Raw genomic sequence first — 23,580 nt, 5'->3', positions numbered from 1 at the left:
AGCAATTCTGAAGTCCTGGTATTTCTAACTTAGTTGGCTGTTGCTTCCAGCAAAGGAAGGAGGAACTGTGTCCTTTACATCTCGGTGCTCACTGAAGGTTCTGTTTGAGGGTTTGTTCTCATCTCATTCTGCATGCTTTTCTCTTAAAAGCTCAGGCATCCACCCCCCATGAACCCAACTATCTTCTCCTTGCCTGTGGCTCCATGGTGTGCAGTCTTGAGTACAGGTCCTGTGACCTGTACTTCCTCTTGCCAGCTGGCTGTCTCCTCCGCCGGTATGCCACAAGCATACCAGAGTAAAGAGCCCCAAACCAATCTCTAGTTGCTAGTAATGACATAACCATGCTGCTGTTCAGCCCACCAAGTTGAAAATGAGGGTGTCATCCTGACACCTCTCACATACGGCCATTATCTTTCTTGAACTAGAGCATCTTAGCATGTCATTAGATCCCTTAAGTGTTTTTTATTTCCCTGCCTTTTCCTCTTGACTTGGGTGCATGAGCACATATAAAAATAACTGCCTACCTGCCAACAACCAGTTGGCACAATTTGGAGGACTGTAAAGCAGCAAAAGACCAAAAAATAGCTGTAAGAGAGATAGGAGGAGAATGTAGGTAATTTCAGGAGAGAGGGATAGTGCTTATAAAACAAGAAAGATTTGCTCTTAAGGAAATAACTCTGAGGTTTTAAAAAGCTTTGCAGTAAGATTGAAAACCATTTAGTAAAGCATGTTGTTATGATAATTAGTAATATTCAGAAAATAAATGGGATAAATGGGAGTATAAATAACTTTTGAGTATTTCCTCACTGATGAATTGACCAATACGGACTTGGGTAGTTCTCTTTATTCTTGCTTTTTAACCTTATAAATACTATCGTTTAATATACATTACTCTTTAACAGCCTGGTGCTAGTTCAGAAATTCATAAGAGATTTAATTTAAAGTTAAAAAGTAAGAGGTACATGGGCAAACCTTTCTATTGAAAAATGTTATCTAGCCATGTAATTGTGTATCGGTACCTTAAAAGTTAGATGTTTAAATAAGATAAATTTACTAAGCACCTCTTTAAAAAATCCAAACTTTAAAATTTGACTAAGGGTTTGTAAATTTTTGAGTTCTTAGTGTATACACCACCATGATGTTTTTCTGTCACTGATATTGTTGGTACTGTAGACAGTAGGTAGAGCTGAATGAGAAATGGTTTCCTATAAACAACAATGAAGCCTAATTTTAGTCATTTTTCTTATTCATCTAGAGATTCAAAATATTGCCTAGTAGTGTTTTAAGTGTTTTCTCCAAATTATTTTTCTCTGATTTTTCTTAGTTTTCCTCAAACCATTGTTACCTCCCTCCACATAACTCTTGTGTGTAACTCAGGAAGTTATTTTCTTAGTGTCTGTGCGTTTATACTCTATGTGCTTTCTTTTATGAATCTACTTGATTCCTTTTCTCCAAAAAGAAATAATCTGGTATTTGTGGATATAAATTATATAGAACCTCAGTGGATGACAGAATGTTGCGTTTGCTGAATTTGATCATGAACACATTTGGATACGCATTTTGGAAGAACCAAAACTAAATATCTGCCCTCGGAGACTTGAAGACGATCTTTCAGAAGCGGCCGCCCGCGGGCCAGTGCGGAGCGCGCCGTCCCCGCGCTTCGGGGCCCCTGCCTCGCGCCCCTGCCTCGCGCCGGGGCCCTCTCGTCGCTCCGCGGCCCTGGCCCTGTGGCTCTCCTGCTGCTCTTCCCTTCCTGCCCGGCTGTCAGCTTCTGACTTAATCATTCGCCACCCGAAGAGTTTTATCTATTTTTATTTGTTGCCAGAGACGAGCTTTGTAGACTATTTGAAGGGGAGGGGACGCGTTTCTAGCCACCGGCCCTAGGAGTACTTTCCCTTTTCTGTACATTAAACAGTCCCGCGTTGGTTTCCTTCAGCCGCGCTAACAGCGCACACTTCCCGGGTCTGATTCGGCGCTGTCAGAGCCGGCGCTGCAGGAAGAAGGGGTAAAATAGAAGCCGGGGGGGGGGGCGGTGGCAGGTGAAGCAAGTTCAGAAATTCCCGGTGCCTTCGAGCCGGGGCGGCACCGGGCGTCACGACCGCGCTGCCGCCCCGAGGCCGCGGCGCAGGAGCGGCCCGGGCGGCGCGGGCCGAGGTTGTGCAACAAAGCTCAGGCGAGGCCGGCTCCCAGCAGGCACCGCTCCGCGCCGCCCTCCGCCCGCGCTCCAGGTTTCCCGGCAGGCGGCCCTCGCCCCGCCCCCGGCCCGGCTCCTCCCGCGGCGCGGAGGCGGGCGGCGGACGGCTGGGCGTGGGGGTGTCTCTGGGCCCGACGGGCCGCCCCGCCCTCCCCCCCGAGCCGCCGCCGCCGCCGCGCGTCCGGGCGCCCGTGGCCATTTTCCCTGAACTGGAAGGCCCCTGGCCCTTTCTCTCCGGCCTGCGGCGCCCGGGTAGCCGCCCGTGCAGCTCCCTGCCAGCCGGAAGCGGGCACCTAGCGAGGTGGCGCCGAGCGCTCTGTCAAACGCGGCTTTGTAAAGTTTCTGCTGACGCGGCCCGACAGTTACGTGAAACACCGCGCTGGACGGGCGACGGCGGAGAACGCTTGTCCTGTGCCGTTTCTAGCCAGTTCTACCCTCGGTTGCCTCACTTGCCCCTTCACTCCCTCCCGTGGGGCTTGCCAAGACCGGCGTGCCTTGATTTCCCTACTTCCTCGGGTGTCTCTCTCTGTCCACTCCCCCTCCGCTGCCCCCAGAGAAACACCGCCTCCCGACTTCCCGGGCTGGAGGAGCTTGCGACTCGTTTTTGCGCAGTTACAACAAGTGCTTGGTGGTGGAAAAGCACAGAGGGCCGCGGAGGAAGGAGGCAGGGCCGGCGCGGAGGCCAGGCCTCTCAGCGTGGGGTGGGGCCGCGGAGCAGGGGCGAGGCTGGCTGCCGGGGCGGGGTGGGAGCTCCGGGGCCTGGCCACCAACCAGGGTGTGTCACGTGCCAGCTGGCGGGGGGCGGGGCCTGCGGGCGGGGGCGGGGGCGGAGCGGGGCCCAAGCTGCCGAAGCCTGGGTGGGACCGGCCCTTCTGAGCGAGGAGCAAGGGTTTCCTGGCTGGGGCGAGGCCCGAGTTCAGAACCGAGGGGGCAAAAAATAGGGCGGGGCCAGCGGGTGAGGGGCGGAGTTGCAGCGTAGCGGTGGGGTCGGCTCGGAGTCCGGACTCCAAATGCAGGGCGGGGCTCCGTGCTGGAGGGCGAGGGGCGGGGTCGGCAGGCAGGTGGAGCCTGAGGCCGAAGCCTGCGAGGGCGCTGCCGGGCCCCGAAGGTTGGGCTCAGCGGCCGGGAGCCATACTGGCCGAGTCTGGAGCGGCTGAAACAGCCGTTTGTGCAATAATCTGGAGCGAAGTACGCGCTCGTCGGCCTTCCTTGGCGGGAAGACCTGCTCACAGCGTTCTTCAAAAAGCTGAGAAAAGTCCAAGTTTGTCAAATTTTGTCGCCCGCCTGTGTTTTCCTTTTTTAATGAAACTCTTAGAAATAATTTCGGAATATTGCCTTTCTGCTTTTCAACCTTTCTCTGGTAGAGACTCAGACGTCATTCATTAGATCTTCTCATTGGTCACTTTCTGTAGGAGTTTGCAGTCTGGGCACCTTTAATATTTTCAGCTAAGCTAGATGAAAACTAGATAAAACTGTAGTAGATTAAGACATGCATTTAATTCAACTAGTAAGTAGTGATGGCCACTTGGTTTGTAAACTTTTTTATTCCACTCATTGGAGTATATAATTTTTAAAGTCTGTTTACTTTGTTGATAACCACTTACATAAGCAGCTTGCTCTTTGGTAGCGGGAGTTCTGCTCTCTCTCTATCATACTCAAATTAACTGAAAATAAAGGAAAGGAACCCCCTTTAAAATGGTATCCAGAGGCTAGTCGGGGAGTGCTGCCCACCACTTCAGATCAGCTGATTACCCCAAAGGCATACCTTGCAAATCCATGCCACTTTAGCTAGGACTTCACTAACCCAGCATGAAAAAGGTTTTCTCCTCGCACAGCAACAGCTTAGCCTATGAGAGCCTGTCCTAACTCAGTGAGAAGCCACTAAACCTCCCAACAGTTCACTTTTTGTTTGTAACAGCCCTCCCAGCTTCCTGCTTTCCTTTATAGAAGAATGTTCCTCTTCTTTTTTCTTGGGAGTCACCTGTGGTTTTGCCAAGGCTTGCTTTTCCTGACTTGCAATTCTCTGCTATTGGTGGGTTTTGGTTTTTTGGGTTTGTTTGTTTGTTTTGTTTGTTTTTGGTTTTTGTGTGGTGTTTTTTGTTGTTTTGTTTTGGTTTTTGTTTTTATACACTTGAGAGAGCGAGCTTGGTGGGAGGGTGCAGAGGAGAGGGAGACTCCCAAGCTCAAAGAGGAGCCCCTACAGGATGGATCCCATGAACCCATTGGAAATCAAGAGTCAGCTGCTCAATCCAATGAGCCACCCAGGGGCCCCAATTCGCTGCTAGTTCCATTACCTTCTGCTGTAAAATAACTGGCAGTTTTATCTTTAAAGTTAGCACGATTTAATTTGGGGACTCTTGAATTTTAAATTGATGATTTATTATGAGAATATAGTTTTGAGGTCTGCCTCTACATCAATATTGATAAACTAAGAAGTGATTATAAGAGAAATGGGTTTCAGTAGTTCTGATTAAAGTTCTCTGCTTTTGTGTCTTACAAAGTTACAATGTGGTATAGGAGAATATGCATCATATTTTCACTTGTGTATACAAACAAGAGATGTAATTTTTAAAAAAATAGGTTGTTTCAGGGTCATTTCTAACCTTGATCAAATTGTTGCTCACTTATGACACTTGCCAGTTCGGTTTTAAATTAAACTAAATCCAAAATTCTTTTGAGTGTTTTGTTGCGAGAGGGGAGTCACATACCCAGATAGAATGTTGTAATCCCCACCCCTCCTCACATTATAGTGAGCTGGGAGAGGGAATGCCCTGTTAGGGTAAACCCTGGTTGGGAGCCATCTGTAAGATAAGATCAGTGGCTCTTTTTAAAAGGTTTTAGGCTACTACAATCTTGTGTAATAGTGGTTAAATTGATTTAGGTGTGTGAGTTTGGGGTTGACAATGTTTACCTCCTTAGCTTTGTATTGAATTAATGGAACGGCTTGATTTTCTATATATCTTGGAAATGATACCTAAAATTGGAAAAGAAAACAGGACAAACTCTTTCACATAAGCTGGTGCAATTTGAAAACGGTACAACACTCACTGAATCAAAACCAATTTCGTCTGTCATCCTCCCTTGTACTCTACAAGTAATTGACACTCCCCCAACTCCGTTGGTGAAAATACATCTGAATAGCTACATCAAGTTTAGGATTTACCATTGTGATGTTACCTGGAAGGTCTTGGATTTTAAAAATCGTAACCCAGTTAAGCTTTAGCACAAAAGATGTACGTATTTGGATAGTCACTGATACCCGGTGTCCTCAATTGCAGTTTCTATTTGCTCTAGGCATTTTCCTGGTTTACAGCAAAATTCTAAGGTCAAACTTTGCCGGCCTGATACCCTAGTTGAGTATGAGATTCCTGTATCCATCCTCCCCACGGATGTCAAAGGGACTCTTGAAGTAAATAATTTAAGTGAGATTTTAAGCAAATGTCTGATTGGACCCATTTTACTTTCAGATATAGATAGGACTAAAATACACATATGCAGACAAGCACGTGCACGCATGTACACACGTTAACGAGAGTTAGTTATCTCAGAGGTTATTATTTTTACTTTTAACTTTTACCCTTTTCCTCTTTTTAAAATAGTGAATTTCTGGGGCGCCTGGGTGGCTCAGTGGGTTAGGCCGCTGCCTTCGGCTCAGGTCGTGGTCTCAGGGTCCTGGGATCGAGTCGCGCATCGGGCTCTCTGCTAAGCAGGGGGCCTGCTTCCTTCTCTCTCTCTGCCTACCTCTCTGCCTACTTGTGATCTCTCTCTGTCAAATAAATAAAATCTTAAAAAAAAAAAATAGTGAATTTCTGTTAATCATAATCGGTAACAACTCTCCCGGTTTAAAAAAGTGAAATATGACATTGAGCTCACATTTCGTATGAGTAGTTTTATCTGCCTGTCACTGAACTCCAGAGCTGCTTTCTGGAAGAAAAATTTGTTTTACATTTTACTTAAGCGGTACTTGGCTTTGTTGAAGTTCCTCTCTGTGGCCCTTCTACTGTGAACACAATGATAATGCAGTTTAACTGTTTCAGCAACTGAGGTAATGTTCATCCCAAACACTGCTGAAAAGATTTGATTCAAGATCTTTCTGTTCTTAATGCATTTAATCATTAGTAGCTGTAATTTTCCTTGTCTAGACCAGGTCTTCTTAACCTGGCACCGTTGACATTTGGGACCTGATAATGTATTGTAGTGAAGAGTCCATTCTGTGCACTGATTGTGGTATTTACCCAACAGACACGAGGAGCAAACCCCACCCCAGTTCTGATGACCCAGACTGTCTCTGGACGTTGTTGACCTCCCCTAGATTGAGCGGGGAGGGAGCGCACGCAGTTGATTCTGGATGAGAACCACTGGTCTAGACAAAACTTAAATGCATGGAAATCCTTGGCCAAAACTGTTTATAAACTTTCCGTTAAAACGTGACACAAATGAATGAAACATGGCATAAAGAAAACTAGTTAAGTAACTAGTTTCTTTTCAAGTTTGGTTGTGCATTGTTTATTTCAGAAACCTCATTTTGGTTCAAAAGCCTATGAAGAGCTTGTATGAACAAGACAGAGACTACTTAATAAAAAATGTTGAAAGAACCTGCCGAGAACACATGTTTTACAAAAATTCAGCTTTTCAATCTTGGAACTGTATTTCAAGCTTTTGCTACTTTTTAGGTAGAAAATAGTTTCTTGGTATAAGTTCAGGAACTCTCCTGGAGTTAGTGGGGCTAACTTACCAAACAAATGTAAATATGTGGTCCTTTAAGAGTTTTTTTTTTAAGATTTCAGTTTTGAAAACTGAACTTCAAGATTTCTGAGCTAAAAGCATTTCTGAGCTAAAAGAGTTTGTTTTTTTTTTTAAGATTTCAGTTTTGAAAACTGAACTTTAAGATTTCTGAGCTAAAAGGTACAATTATAAAGAGGGAAGTATCATGCTTCACGGTCTGAAGGTTGTATAATATTTTCTTGTCTGAACTTGTACATACTACTTTAGCTTTAGTCTTGACTATAGTTTTTATTTTAAGTTAATTTGCTGATTTCCATGTTGGGGAGTTCAAATTTTTAGGCCACGCTATTGAATAACAACATATTTTTATTAGACACATGATTCTTTTCTAACTTGACGAAACAACCTACAGTAGTTTCTGTCTGACGAAAACATTTCAGAAAACCTAAACTCCCTACCCCCGAAGAAAAAAAATCTGGCAATTCCCAAATCAGGCAGAAATCTCTAGAAATTATCCACTGAAAATTTCAATTCTGTGATCTAGAACACTTTATTAAAACAAACCAAAACCAAAACGTGTACTATACGATGAAAACCAAAGGCATTTTGAGGATAAGAAACTGTGGAGTATTATTTCAATTTTTATCTGTAGAAAGGTAACATTTTCTGAGTACTGTGGATTACTACATTGTGAAATGTGAAACAAGATGACATGTAAGAAAAGTATTCTTATAGAATCTGAAAATAGTTATAATAGAACATTTTGATTACCCCAGAAAGTTTCCCTTGCCCCTTCGTGCTCATGCCCTCCCTCCATCATACCCAACTCCAGGCAACCACTGATCTGTTTTTTTTTTCCCTGTAGATTTGCCTTTTCTGAAACCTTACAGAAACGAAATCATACAGTTGATAACCTTTTGAATCATATAGTTGATAACCTTTTGATAACCTCTTTTACTTTGCATAACACTTCTGACATTCATTCATGTTCAGTTAATTTCTTTTTTAGTGGTGAACAGTTTTCCATTGTGTGCGTGTGGTCTGTAGTTTTGTTTATCACTTTGCTAATTGATAGACATTTGCACTGCTTGTAGATTTTGACAATTATGAATAAAGCCTCAATAAATATTCTCATGGCAGCTTCCACGTGAACATGTTTCCCTTTCTCTCAGGTAGACACCCAGAAGTGGGATTTCTGGATCATGTGATAAGGTCACTTTTGTCTTCTCTGCCAAACTCTTTTCCAGAGTGGCTCTATTATTTTGCCACGGTTAGGTCAAGCCCCGTGCTTCTTTACAAATTACTCTCTCTTTTTTTTGTGGCCATGTAAGACTGCTCTCTACGGTAGAATCTGAGACTTCTTCCTCGGTCGTTTCTTCTTCAGCGGAGCCCTGTCACCACATCACTAGAATTTCAGAGAGTGACTTTACTGTTTTATGTCAATACATGCCTCTTGACAGGAGGCAGCTTGTCTTAAAGCGGTTACAGGTGAGTGTCACCAGTGTGGTGCCCTCCTCGGACCACAGCTGTGGCCATTTTCAGCTCTGTTCGCTCTTCCGGCCGGACCTGGGGCTCCCTTGTCCTCAGACCCCAGTTCTCCAGTGAGCAGAGGAGTGTTCATAACGTTTTCCCTGACTTTGTTCTGTACTAACGTGTCCCGTCTCTTGAATTATCAATATTTTGTGACTGTTGAAGACTCAACATTCTTTAGAGATGAGGCCTTTATGTTCATTCTGAAAGGTTAATAATTGTACAATTTTGGGACGCCTGGGTGGCTCAGTTGGTTAAGCAGCTGCCTTCGGCTCAGGTCATGATCCCGGCGTCCTGGGATCGAGTCCCGCGTCGGGCTCCTTGCTCAGCGGGGAGCCTGCTTCTCCCTCTGCCTCTGCCTGCCATTCTGTCTGCCTGTGCTCGCTCTCTCCCCCTCTCTCTCTCTGATAAATAAATAAAATCTTAAAAAAAAAAATAATTGTACAATTTTGAAGTCAAAAAGGCATTAAAATGAACCCAGTAGCAAAACATTTTCACATAACCAGTACCTATATTTGAAGGCTTCCTCTTTTTCTTGTACAGTTTTTTTTTTTTTTTTTTTTTTTTAAAGAAGATATATTTGTTTTGGAGAGAGGAAGAGAGGAAGAGGGGGCAGAGTCAAACAGTGGTCTGTGACAGTTACTTGCCTTGAAAACTTCAACTCTTTTTTCTTAATTTGCCCCTTCCAGAACTTCCTGTACTAGCCTCAGTTTCCTTCATATACTTAGACTCTTGGCTTAGAAGTTGTGTTCTTGTTGCCCTCAGCAGATAAGGCTGCTTGGAACAGCTCCTGTGAGGGGACAAAGGAGGTGACATGATTGGTGGGGGGCAGTTTAGGCTAGCTTGTTTGGACGAATACCACTTTACAGAACTATGAAAAGAATTGAAAACCGGTTGGCTTCCCTAGAGACTTCTTTCTCAGTTTTACAGTTAACTTGCCTACCTAATTTAATCAGATTCTGCAAAATAAGCCCCATCCAAAACAAGAGTAAGATTTAAAGCAAAAGGTAAAGCTTTATGGTGAAACTTAAGTATAACTAACCTTAGGTTCTTCCTCTCTTTATTAACTTGCCTCTCAGTTCCAACTTGACCATCAAGATAGCCCTAAACAACTTAATTTAAACTTTGAAAGGCATTAAAGATACACGGTAATAAAAATTAGATTGTTGTTATTCCAGTGTTTCGAAAACACTGTATTCGAAACACAATGTATATTTTGGTAGAGGAATTTTACAGTAAGAAAGAAGGTTTTTACAACTACCCCTTTTTTTTTTTTCATGCAAACCTGGTGACGGGGCAGTGGAGGAGAGGAGGTGGCGGCGGGCGTTGGGGGGTTGGTCGCGGACACGTGGACAGCAGAGAGGGTAGCAGAAAAAGAACCCAGTGACTCCTAATCAAATTAATAATGTATAAACAGCTATTTAGGGCAGCAATAGAAGTTTTAATTTGTTGATCTAAAAATATTTTTGTTTTTAAAACACCTTTTCATTGTAATCTAATCATTTTAAATCATCTTTATTGTATTCCCTACCCTTAGATACACTGAGACGCTTTCCCATGGGCCTTTATCTGTGGGTCTGCACAGCCCATCTGTAGAACATCTTTTGCAAACTGATTCTATAATAAGCTTCAACTTGCTTTTCTGAGCTAGCCTTGATGATAGGTAGGATTGGGAAAGGGGGTTAAGTATGGTCAATAGTAATTCATCCGAGTTTTCAGTGTTATTACCTTAGTAGGTTAATCTAGTTTTTTTTTTTTTTTTAAGATTTTACTTATTTTTTTGAGAGAGGGAGATAAAGCACAAGCAGGGGAAGAGGGAGAAGCAGGCTCCTGGCTGAGCAGGGAGCCTGATGCAGGACTTGATCCCAGGACACTGGGATCATGACTTGACTTGAAGGCAGCTGCTTAACTGACTGAGCCACCCAGATGCCCCTCTAGTTATTTTTAAGATAAAAATTTTCCTCATTATGAAATGTATTTAAAATTAGAAAAAAAAAGTTAATATTATTGGCTTGGTTTTAGAGCATTTGAATTTATCAAACTGTAGTGCAGTAAATTTATGTAGTATAGTAAATGTGTTACATTTTATATCAATTTATATATGAATGAGTAGATACTTGGGTAAACAAGGAGGTGTTGCTTAAAATGGTGTTGAATTATGATAGTTCACAATGAATATGATATAGTGGGAGATGAGATAATAGAATTATCTCAATTTATGGGGCACCTGGATGGCTCAGTGGGTTAAAGCCTCTGCCTTCGGCTCAGGTCATGGTCTCAGGGTCCTGGGATCGAGTCCTGTATCGGGTTCTCTGCTCGGCAGGGAGCCTATCCCCACCCCCCACCCCCCCGCCACACCCGCCCCCTGCCTCTCTGCCTGCTTGTGATCTCTGTCAAATAAATAAAATCTTTAAAAAAAAAAAAAAAAAAGAGTTACCTCTGTTTTTGTGAAGTTTAGATAAAATACCACTTAGTGCTTAAAAGTTTTTAGCTTTTGGACTGCCTGGACACCTGTAGTTTTTATATATTCCTTCAGCAAACCTCCTAGAAATTATGAATAAATATAGAAAATCTTTTTTTTTTTTTTTTTTTTTTTAAGGACAGAAGGGGTGTGTCATACAATAAGCTGTGGGGAGGGTAAGAGGAGGAGGGAGGGAGAGAAAATCTTAAGCAGGCTCACAACTCTGAGCTCATGACCTGAGCTGAAATCAAGAGTTGGACACTTAACCCACTGAGCCACCCAGGCGCCCCAATAAGTACAGAAAATCTTAATAAGAAATAGATGTTAGCCTCATCTGTATACTTCAAGTCATCACATAGAAATGATAGTATAATGAATAATTCGTGTTTTACTGTACATATATCTTCTACTTTAATAAAATGTGATTTATAGAAAGTTCTAAGGGTGAATATGAAAGCATTGCTTTTATTGGAAGTATGATCTGTTTTCAAAAGTTTTGTTCACGAATTTACATTATTTGCACATACATGTTGTATAAGGAGAGCTAAATGAATCATGCATAGATGCACTGATCTATGTTTTTCATGATTCTGCAGCCTGTATTTCTTGATAAACACTGGAAGTATAGAATTGATGAACTTTTCTACATGTGATGGTTTTTGGGTGTAACATTCGGAGTTCCCCCAGACCTGCACATGCGTTAGTCACTACGTGCTCATACTTGAACTCCTGTTGCACTTTGTATCCAGGGGGTCATCTCCGGAATGGGCGTGGCATGGTGACCCTGAAGCCTGCTAAGGGCTGATGTTCTTGAGGAGAATTTACGCCATTTGGTATCCACAGTGATGGCCTGCCATGGGCAGGGCAGTCGTAACCACCTGCTGAATTGTGGTCAACTGGCCTGAATGAGGAGCTGAAACTGACTTCTACCAATTCAATTTGGAATGACTGTGAGCTGTTTGTGGTCTTTGTAAAATATTTGCTGTAGTCATTTCTTGGTACAGTACCATGTTCAGAGGATCATTATGTTTTAATTCAGGAATTAGGGAGAAAAGAGTCTTAACCTTTGAAGGACGGCCTTCATTGCCATCAATTTAAAAAAAATTTTTTTAAAGGAATTTAAAATTTACTCTTGGCTAGAGAGACAAATGCATCAAATACATATATGTAATTATTAAATATAGTAAAACTTTTAAAATAACACCAGTGTGTAATGCAAGGATGTGTACCATCAGCCTAATGGTGCATACATAAGACTTTAATGCACGTAGTTTTATGAGGTGGAGCGTGTTTTAAATCTTGTTATATCTACATGTATGACAGAGTGAGCTATATCAAATTTGGGTTCATAACATACTTATATTTTGATGGCGTTACAGTTTTCAACCCATCCACATGTATACATTTATTCCTTCAATAGTTACTTACTTAAAAAAAACAAAATACTCACTCACTGAGCTTCTATTCTGTGTCGGGCATTCTCTAGGTAAAAAACATACAACGGCAAATGAGATAGCAAGGTCCCTGCTTTTGTGAGGTTTACATTTTAGGGATAAACAATCAAATTTCAGCAGGTTATAGCGGAGAGGAAGAGGGGCTTTCTGAGGATACAACACTTAAACTGAAGGTAGGAGTGATGTGAAGGGAACCAAAAATGAGAAGATCTGGTACAGGGTGTTCCAGGAGGAGGGAGCAGCAAGTGCAAAGGCCCTGAGGTTAAAAACAAAACCAAATCATTTTTAGGAATGGAAAGGAAGCTGGTATAGCTGAAACACTGTGCACAGAGGGACGGAGGTGGGATTGTGGATCAGTTAGCCAGGCAGAAGCCCCACTGTTCAGCTGCTTATAGACCACAGTGAAGAATTAGGACAGAATTTTATGGTCTTGGAAAATTTCAAATAGGACTAGAGATGGAGGAGGACTTAGTATGTAGATATGCAAGATCTTTTAGAATTGCCTTTACCATCATAGTGTTGTTGCCTGGAACTCTGCCAGTGGATCTGTGACACTTAGAGTTCCCTGATGTCCAGTTGTACAGTGTTGGCTTTTGCTGTGCAGCAGACCAACCCATAACTTAGCGTTTGGAACAGCCCCCACTTATTTAACTCACTGTCCTGTTGGACAGTTCTGCTTGAGCCTGAGTTGTTCTGATTTCTGCTGGGCTCATTCTCCCTTCAGTCAGCTCCTGATCAGCTAAGTGGCTCTGCTTCTTGGAGTGGACTGGTCTGAGGGTGACGTGATAGCAGAACCAATATGTCTCTTATCCTCCAACAGACTCGCCTGGGCTTGTTTACATGGTACCTTGTTGACTTTCCAGAGAGGGATTAGAAGTATGCATTCACTGCCTTTTGATTCTTGGACTTGGAGTTGGTACAGTATGATTCTTAACTGTACTCTGTTGATCCGAGCAGATCACATGTCTAGCCCAGCTTAAAGGAGTAAGGAAATAAGAGATTTCACCTTTTGGTGGAAGGGGTTGTAAGCTCACATTGCTTAGTGCTGGCTCTTTTTACACACTCTTGATTCACACTCAAGGCCTTTGTTCCTCGGAGCCATCATGAGTTTGTGATTGCTCTGTGAATGTCAAGTGAGGGTATCCTCACTCAGAGAACCTAATTAGAAAGAAGAGTCTGACCCTAATGCTGACAACCTTTGTTTTAAATGTAATAGCCTAGGATATGAAGACACAGCTAACCTCCTAGTGTAAAAGATGATGTGAGCATAACACTTGTAGTCAAAAGCATAATTATAACACGTCCACTGTCTGTCCTGAAATCTTTTTTTTTTTTTTTTAGATTTATTTATTTATTTATTTGACAGAGATCGCAAATAGGCAGAGAGGCAGGCAGAGAGAGGAGGAAGCAGGCTCCCTGCTGAGAAGAGAGCCCTATGCCGGGCTCGATCCTAGGGCCTTGGGATCATGACCTGAGCTGAAGGCAGAGGCTTTAACCCGCTGAGCCACCCAGGCACCCCTGTCCTGAAATCTTACTACACTGTATTTAGTATAGTAGAAATGCTCTTTAGTTGCAGAGGTGAAATTTAGCATTGCTATTAATATTTACTGGTTCCCTAACTAGAGACAGGCTTTTAGTTAATTTTAAATACATTCAGAGGCTGGTGGTTTTACTCGCAACATTTAGCAGTAGAAGGCATCGCTGTGTGTTCTCTTACCAGCTAACCAAACACTGAGCGGTTTCAGCAAGCTGTGTCCTTGAGTTGTCATGTGGCCCGTTCATGCTAATAAGGAGAATGAGGAGAATTAATAAGAGAAGAATACTGACAGCGTTTTACATGGTTTTTCTTTTAAGTGTTCATTTTTTCAGTGGATTACAAAACGTAAAAAATACTGAAAAGTAACAGTAAAAATAACAAGCAGAAATAATAAAAAGACAAAACAGCTTCCTCACTTGGTAAAATAAAACCTTGCAACCCGTGTTAGCTGCTCTGTGGAGGGGAATGTGAGGGAGAGAGGTGGGGACACGGCGAGGGAGAGGCTTGTCCTGCAATTTAAATTGTCATCAGTCCGGGGACATGGTTTTAGAAAACAATTTATTTATTAATGTCTGCTTCTCCTTAATGGTATATTGCTCTTTCCGGCCCATCCAAAGCAGGACACGGCAATCTTTGTAAGTAGGACAGTGTTTCCATTCCTCAAACACCAATCTAGACAAAAATTGTTTTTTTCAAGAGCATCTGAATTCTCAGTGATTTACTCGTGGACAGATACTGGGACTGCAAAGTCTATCAGGTTCTTGGTGACTATTTTCAGACACCTCCCCTCAACTTCCGTCTCCCTTTAGGTTGAAGACCTCGCAGGTAATTTTGCTCTTCCCATCCCTACCTGGAACTGGGGGCAAAATTTGTATCATTTTAATGTTTAATTATGGTAAAGATGTGGTATCTCTGATCACTGGAGAAAACAGCGGATCATTCTGCACATAGTTATTCAAATGGAAAATTAAAGCTGAGTCACCTCTTCCCCTTGTTATTTCAAAATAAATTACAGATGGGTCAAATACTAAATGGAAAAAGTGGAAGTCAAACATATTAAAAGAAAACATGAATGAGTAGGTAAAAAATCCTGGAGCGAGGAAGCCATTTTTCCGCGCGGCGCAGAAGCTAGAAGGCATGAAGGAAGCCGATGGACAGATGTGATATTTATAATGTCAAATTCCTGTTTTTAATTCTGCTTTTTAAAAATTTAACGTGTTTATAAGCGTTTTCTTATAGAAGACTTCACAAACAGGGAGTTTTTTATGATTATGTAACAGTCTAGCATATGAAATACCACACTTTATTTAACCATCCCCAAGTTTTGTACATTTTTGTTCTTATTTGTCATTATTTTTCAAATAATGGCATAGTACACATACTTTATAATTTATGAACAGTTGATCATAAATTAGATCCTAAAGATATATTTCTCTAGCAAATAGATTATGACATTTACTTACATTTCTGTGATTATTATTGACACTGGACATTTTTTATGTTATTGACTTATTTTATTAACTACTTTTAATGGAACAATAAACACATGTGCATAACGAAAAATCTTGTTAACGTTATAAGACAAAATACAGTGAATGATTCCTCTCCCTTGAGGTAATCACCGATGTGTCTTTTGCATGTCTTCCCAGAAATGGTCCAAGTATATCAAGCATATAACCCACCCCCACTTTAAAAAAAAAAATACAGTTGTTAGCTTACTGCGCACACTGTCCTGATTCTTTTCACTTAATGTAACATCATAGAAGTCTCAGCTGCATGCATAGATTTACCTCCTTTTTATCAGAAGTATTTTATTCTATGGCTTGGCTGTATGAGGACTTATTAAACACTCCCTTGTTGACAGTCGTTTGATTGCAGGATGTTTTCAGCTCTTTGCTGTTACTAACAACTCTAGTAAACAATTTAGTAAATATTTTTGCACTTGGATATCAGTAGAATTATTGGCTTAGCACTTAATCACGTGCATATACATTTTGATGGATACTGCTGTGTTGTACACTATTCCAACTTACGTTCTCAAAATGAGCGCAAGGCCATGGTGGGATTTCCCGTACCCTTATCAGTGTTGTAATTATCAACATTTTTAATCTTGGTACCCGGTGGTGAGAAAAGTAGGATAATGTTAGGAGCTTGGATTTGCGTTCCTTTAATTATGAATAAGATTCTTCATATACGATTATATGCCATCACTGTCACTTTACTTTTTGTGACAGTGTGATCCTGACTTTAGGAAAAATGTTTCTCATTAAAAAGGGACATACTTTTGGCATAGCTTTATTTTAATGGAAGCGCTACTGGATATTAGTATCCTATGCTTTAGAAGTGAAAGTTTAGAAAGGACTTCAGAAGTGATTCAAGAAAGAAGAGACCAATCACTTTTCACTTCCAGATTCGTGAGTTCATGTTTTCCTGATTTTCTTGATGGAATGATTAGAGGTTAGAGTGGTTTGCTTTGATTTTTGTTTTTTAAAGATTTTATTGATTTATTTGACACAGAGAGAGCGTGCCCATGCACAAGCCGGGGTGGGGGGAAGGGGCTGCAGGGAGAGGGAGAAGCAGGCCTCCTCCTGAGCAGGGGTGGGGGTAGTAGGGCTCCATCCCTGGACTCTGGGATCATGACCTGACCTGAAGGCAGCTGCTTAACCAACTGAGCCACCCAGGCACCCTTGGTTCGCTTTGGTTTTGATGGAGGTCGGGCTTAGCAGGCTACGTGGGAAAGAAGAGATGACTTTAAAGTTCTCTACAGACGGAATCCTTTTAGGCAACGATGTTCTACAGTGTTGACGGTGGCATCATTTGAAATAACAGGATCAAGTGGAAAGGGCCTTTTCTTGGACTTAGGAAGCCTCTCCTTTGCTAGCCTGCCCACACCCATTCACACCTTTGCCGCTCAGGACCCCTGACAGGTTCTTTCCGGCGATGCTGGTAGGGCTTCTCATCGGGGTACTCGGTCTTTGCATTTGTTACAGCCTGTGTGTGGGGAGAACATTGGGTATCGTGTCCAAATTTTACAGTGCATAATGAACCTGTGGCCTTTTCTTCCGGGTGGTTTTTAGAACACCGCTGGTTTTAAATCATCCCGAACCAAAGTTTGAAAAGAAAAGTGACACCGTGAATAATCTCATCTGGTCCTTTCCGAATATGAATTTTTTTTAAAGATTTTATTTATTTATTTGATAGACAGAGATCACAAGTAGGCAGAGAGGCAGGCAGAGAGAGAGGAAGGGAAGCAGGCTCCCTGCTGAGCGGAGAGCCTGATGTGGGGCTCAATCCCAGGACCTTGAGATCATGACCTGAGCCGAAGGCAGAGGCTTTAACTCACTGAGCCACCCGGGCGCCCCATGAATTTGTTTTTAAATTATTGTTTAAGTACATTTCATTCAGGTATTCATACCTGAGTAAAATTCGGCACTTTTTAGCTCTTACAGTAGCATTAAGCACAATACCTTGCATGTGGTAAATATTCAGAAAGTCTTTGTTAATGAGTCAGGTCAATGTAAACCATCAGCATTTTCTCTTCCCAGTACATTATTAAGTCTTTCCACTGAGATATACTAATTTTTTCCAGTTGTACATTCCTGTTTTAGCTTCCAATTGAAACTATTTTATAGCTAAATTAAATTTGACGGTAATGGTTGGTTAATAACTAAAATCCCAACCAATAGATACAAATCTACTCCTAGCATGTGCATATATATATATATATATAAAATTTAGGTATATAAATAATTAATTGCAGGTGTTTTAGGTTTGTGAAATATAAAATACTGATTATCTTTTTTAAAAGATTTAAATTTAATTGATAATGAAGGGAAAAAAGCTCAGCTGATCTCTGCTGATTGTTAAGTTTAATGACTGCTACCTGAAAATTGTATGTGAAGGTTGAAATACTCCCTTACTCCCACTAGAGGGGGATTCCTTCCAACTTAGGTAAAATGTTCTTAAGTCCAACATGAAAACCTTTGTATGACATTGATCTTCATTTTTTATGAAATTGGAGTTAATTTCATGTTTTTAAAATCAACTATTTTTGTGTCGGACTTGAAATATGAAATCCCTCAGAAACGGAAAATACAAAATACAGTTCAGTAGAACTGGAGTGCATGTGTTTTAAGCCATAGTGCTTTTGAATAAAACAAAATACACTTTTTTTTAGATTGGTCTGATGAAATTGGTTAATACTAAGGACTCACAAACCTCCTCAGCCTTCCTAGAGCTAGAACCTGGGGTGGAGGATGAGGCTGACCTTTTGAGATCCACCTCCTTCCTCCAGTCTCCAGGGTCTGTCTGTGTGTCTGTCTAATGACGTAGCCGCGCGGACAGTTCCTAAATTCCACGTGAAAACTTTGGTTTCACTGTTATCGCAAGTGGTCAAATATATCGAAGCCATATCTTTAAATTGATTTCTATTAGCTTTTGAATTTCTTGCTACTTGGACTTTTATAATATGTTAAGCAAACACAGAACTCCCTTGGGAATGGTTTTTGCAGATTTAAACTTCTAATATATTGTTAAATAATTGTGTGTGTGTGTATTAAAATATCACATCAAAAGAGTGAATGTACCTAACATTAATATATGCAGATATGATCTATGTATATAATTTAAGAGTAAATGTCATAGGATGTTTACAGTAGTTAAGCGTCAGTGAATTTGTTGTTTGTCCTTGGCTTTAACTAGAGTCTTCAGTGTTGATTAGAGGTTTCAGTGTAAAACTATTTGAGGTTAGTAAGCTAGTGTTGTGAAAGACAGGATTTAGGAAATTCAAACATGTAAATTGCCAATAACTGTTGCTTCCCCCTCCCCCACCCTGCAACAAAGTCTATAAGATGATCTTGCTTCTAACTCGAACAATTAGCTTTGGAAATCAAAGCGTTAACAGACATAATGCCAGTGAATCTTACAATGATCTTGTACTGCAGTTGATCCAACATTTCACGTTTGGTATCAGCAACATACGGTTTTCATCAAATCAGGCTGGTCATCTTCCCAATACCTAATCATGTGTTTCTCTTGCTTTATGCCCCAGTCTCTATCGGGTACCAGGTGGTGGGGGAGCCTCACTTTCAGCCAAGCAGTTGGAGAATACAATTTCTTGCTCATTTCTCTTTTGACCCCTTTACTTTGGTACTGGATGACAATCTTCCTGAAATGATCTTCCTTTCTGTATTTCCTTCCCTCAAGGGAAGAATCCAATTTTGTTTTATAGCAAGATACATTCGATAGGCCTATGTGCCTTCTGCTTAAACACCTACCACAAAGGCCTGATTTTAAAAGGTTGAAAACTCACAGTGTAGCCTGCAAGTCTGATATTAGTGCCCCGCCCCCTGTCTTCTGCAGACACTTAAAAATATTCATATTCTGTTGCCTTCTTTCCTTGCTCTTTTCCATCATACATTGGTACTTTGTAGTAGTCAAAGTTAAAAGCTCTACACACCAGACTGAATAATTATGTTTAAAAAACAGTAATTATCAATACACGTCTTGTTCCATGCAGCTTTTTAAATTCATGTTAATGAGCTCTGTCTTCTCATGCACAAGACTGACAAGCAATTTTGAAGTTTTGCCATCATTTCACAACTTGTTGCTTAGACTCTGCCTGCCTTTTCCTGAGTATTGCTTCCAGGCACTCTTGCTCTGCAACATTCCAGAGACTCAGGACTACCCACTCTGATGGGAGCGGGACAAGAAATTACTAGCAGCTTCGTAAGCATGATGAAATTCCTTTACGAAGCATAACTTTCCCCTCACTGTCCATAAAAGATTACAACATATATGCAGCATCTCATGATTTAACTGCGAAAGTTGATTCTTCTGACTTATAGATCATTTTGAGGAACTTACACCACCACTTGGACATGATGGCAAACACATTAATTTGATAGGCGCTCGCCCTGTTTTAAATCTGGAACCCAGGGCAATGACCCGTGTTTATCCCCAGTCAACTCTTGAAGAGAATCCCAGATCTTTCTTTCTTGATGCCTGACGTAAATTGAATACCAGTTTTCTCCAGACTCTTAGTTCCAGGCCATGCCTGTGCTCTGGCATCTGCGGCTAGACTCGAAGAACGTTTTTGAGCGTGCCTAAATTATTTTTTCCTTATGATTTCAGGTTGAAGTCTTGACCTCGGAGGATACCGCCTTTGGACTCAAGGTGTGTAGTCTGATGTAGCTTTTTGGGTAGGTTTCTTCAGCTCCCCCGAGTGGATCGAAAGCCTCAACAGATAGAACTTGTTTTTATTATCAAATGCAGAGGTTCTAGAAATCTTCCAGAGTTCAAGATGTCCCCTCTGTTGTCATTCAGATTAGACTATGGTAGTATTTCCTTTACCTTCTTTCTCTGATGTCGGGAATATAAGAAACAGTACAGGAAATAAGAGTTTCATTTAGTAGTAACTGACCTTTAAGTTTGGATTAGCTGGGGAACAGGATCTACTCAGTGGCTCCCAGTCTGGGGGGGCACTGCAGTGCCACCCGGAATGTTATGGGAGCACTATTTCAGTTTGCCACTCGACTTTCATTAATCCATTTATTCGTTATTCCTGCTTCACAAATTTTTTGAGCCCCCCCTGTTCCAGCCACGACTAAATTAAATCTCAGTTCCCACCCTTCAGTTGCTCACGATCCGTTGGGAGGCCTATAAAGAGATCAGTTGTCCTGTAGCGTCCTTGCCTCCCTGCCAGAGCTATGCGGAGGCTTGTGGGAGTGGGAGGGACCGAGTGGGAAGGCATTCTAGGAGCTTGATCCCTTGAGAGAGTGGATTATATTTAGGCAATCGAGGAGGACAAGAGAAACGAGAACTATTTTCAGGTCAGAGGACAATCGTGAAAAAAAATCGGAGGGAGCTAAAAGTAGTTAAATTTTGCCTGTGTGATAAGATCGGAGGTTGAGGAGGTTAAAGAGTTGAATTTTATCCTATAGAAAATGTGAAGCTATTAAAAGATTTTAAGCCAAGTAGTGGTTGGATTTACAACTTAGATGATTTTGGCCACTTTGTGGGAGATGGATTTGCCAGAGACCAAAGAAGGGCAGTTGAATGTATCAGGGGAAAGGCAGTGCAGACCTGAGCCAGCAGAGTGGGAGAGGAAAGAAGTCCTTAGGCAGTGTGTCTTCGGGACCTGGTGATCACTGGGGTATGCAGGATGAGGAAGAAGTAGGAGCCGAGAATGAGCCAGAGGAGGAGACGGTGGGTCCCACGGAGAAGGAGCACACAGTGGAGCAGTCACAGATCTTAGAATCACAGTCTTCCAGACATGTTGAGTTTTTATCGGATTGACTTGCCTTTTGGACATATTTGCTAGTAATTCTTAAACTGCGAAAGTAAATTGGTAAGAGGCACTTAACTGGGGAGCCTGACTTCATTTTCACGTAGAGGTAGAGAAGTACAGTATAGGGGCCATCCATTACTTTGGAAGTCAGGAGCTGAGAACAGCTGTTGGAAACTTGAGAGCACACGGTGTGGGTGATGACTCCTCCTGACTCCTCCATGTGCTCCATCTTTGGCATAAAACGAAACATTAGTTGTATTTTTTCCAATTTTTTTCTCTTCTTTCCATTCTGGATACTTGGCATTTTATTAGGACAGATTAATAGTTGTGCTGCAATTAGAGGTGGATGACATTGTAATACTACCAAAATCAAAGCCGTCCTGAGGTTATAAGCTTAGCAAGGTTGACGTCATAAACAAATACAAAGTTAAAAGTAAAAAGATAAGACTTTATAAATATTGAAACATGTGGTAAGCAAACTCAGGTTTTGCCTTAACACATTTCTTTTATTTCTGTATCTGTCAAAAGTGACTAAAGAAAATTCTAGTTAGAAGTATAGCTAATTCAGTAATATTTGCTGTGTTTAACATATCGTCATTGTTGGAATTTTTCATTTTTTATTTAATGCCCAGCATGCATGCAGCATATTCATTGCATATTTAATAAACCTGTAGGGTCAGTTCTTGTGAACTCATCTCCATAATCCTTCATACTTACTGAGTCGGCGGCAGAATTACGAAGATTATTGTACCAGCAGCTCTCATGGTCCGCCCCACTGTGTAAAAGGCTTTGCATTTGTTTTATGGCTAAACTAGCAGATTGCTTTTGCAGTCTTCAATTCAATTTGTAGAGACAATAGTTTGAATTTTTTTCCTGATAATTCAGCGATTTTTCAAAGAATCGGGAGTTTTCCACCTTTGCGTATGGGTACCCAGGTGCTGACATTTGTAACTAAAAATGAGAAATTTGAATTTTTGTTACTGCTTCATTATCTGCATGTCAGCAAATACTTTTTTAAAAAAGATTTTATTTAATTATTTGATAGAGAGAAGTACGAGTCTGGTAGGAACAGAGGGAGAAGCCGACTCCTTGCTGAGCAGGGAGCCCAACACAGGGTTCAGTCCCAGATCATGACCTGAGCTAAAGGCAGATGCCTAACCGATGGAGCCACCCAGGCCCCCCAGCAAATACATTTTTATCTTGTTTCTTAAAAGGTCTGGGTGTTCAGTGTTGGTCATGTTTCTGAACACTTACTCATAATTGACGCTTTTTTTCCCATTTTTATGCCATGGGTAAAAGAACTCAGATACCTGGCTCCATGGAAATACATTAACGACATCACCTTCACAAATGAGTAGCATGCTGGAGTGTGCGTCTGCCCGGTGTGTGTCTCTGATCCTCTCAGTGCTGATTTTTAATGTGCTTTTGCTCTTTCTTTGCCTTTTTAATTTTTTTTTATTTTTTTGGCACTATCGACTTATTCACCCCTTGGATGCTTCTCCTCCTAAGCCTGCAAGCTTCATATTTACTTAAGATTGAAGCATGAATTCCATCAGTCTTGCTGGAAAATAGCTTAAACACATTGAGACCCAGAGATACAAACAGCCTGCTTTTGTGTGTGAGTGTACTGACTGCGACGCAAGGAAGCGATTTCGTAGGCATTCCAGGTTCTCATGACCATTCACGCTACTTTGAGATTAATTTTTTTTTCAAGCTAATCTAATGAGAGATCGCTATGCTCTTATACATTGCAACTCTTAGTTTCTCAAGTCCTGATTCATCATTTTATTGGGCCTTTCTTAGTCAAAAGTAACTTGAATTTGAAATGCTAATGACAATACCACAGTACACACTCCAGCTGTTTTCCAGTGGTTCTCATTTTTCCCTCTGAAGTAAGGCAACTTTGATTTTCTGGAGTTTGTTTTCAATACAAGTTTGGAAGGATGCTTAATTAATTTAAAATCATGTGTACTTTACAAAAATAAGAATTGTAGTGAATAGAGATGCTTCAAAATAAAAGAAAAATGAGTGAATATATTAGCAAAGAAAAGTTCTACAAACTATACATCATTGATCTTGACTTTAGTTCTCATCAAGACTTAAACATATTAAGAAGTTTGTAATTCTCTAGAATAATAAATTAGGAGTCACAGAGGCAGACAACATGGGTTAGTTCTTTTTCAAGATAAGTATGTCTTCTGTGTCATTAATGCACTAAAGTTGCTAATGATTATGAGGTGATAAATCAGCTAAGGAAATATATATAAAATTATGCTATTAAACATAGAAAAGACTAAAAAGTTTGCTGCTTATGCGTTCTACAAAGAGACTTATAGTAGAGAAGCAAAAAAGGGGAAGTTAGTAAAATATTCCTGGGTCATTTAAAAAGAA

General features: G+C 41.3%; 1 protein-coding gene across 8 annotated transcripts in view; it reads left to right on the top strand.

The window, feature by feature from the left end:
- Positions 1–23,580, top strand: part of ARID1B (AT-rich interaction domain 1B) — a 440,654-nt gene that overhangs the window by 244,400 nt on the left and 172,674 nt on the right. For 5 of the 8 annotated variants that reach the window (XM_032338637.1, XM_032338633.1, XM_032338636.1 and 2 more), the window contains exon 5: positions 20,034–20,075. The exons of the other annotated variants lie outside the window; for them this stretch is intronic. In XM_032338637.1, the coding sequence (XP_032194528.1) occupies positions 20,034–20,075 (42 nt within the window). The remainder of the gene's footprint in view (positions 1–20,033; positions 20,076–23,580) is intronic. 8 annotated transcript variants of the gene reach the window in all.

This window comes from Mustela erminea, chromosome 4 (genome assembly GCF_009829155.1).
Source record: "Mustela erminea isolate mMusErm1 chromosome 4, mMusErm1.Pri, whole genome shotgun sequence".
Classification (NCBI taxonomy): domain Eukaryota; kingdom Metazoa; phylum Chordata; class Mammalia; order Carnivora; family Mustelidae; genus Mustela; species Mustela erminea.
The sequence above is the reverse complement of the archived record's forward strand: the minus strand, read 5'-3'. Positions and strand labels throughout refer to the sequence as shown.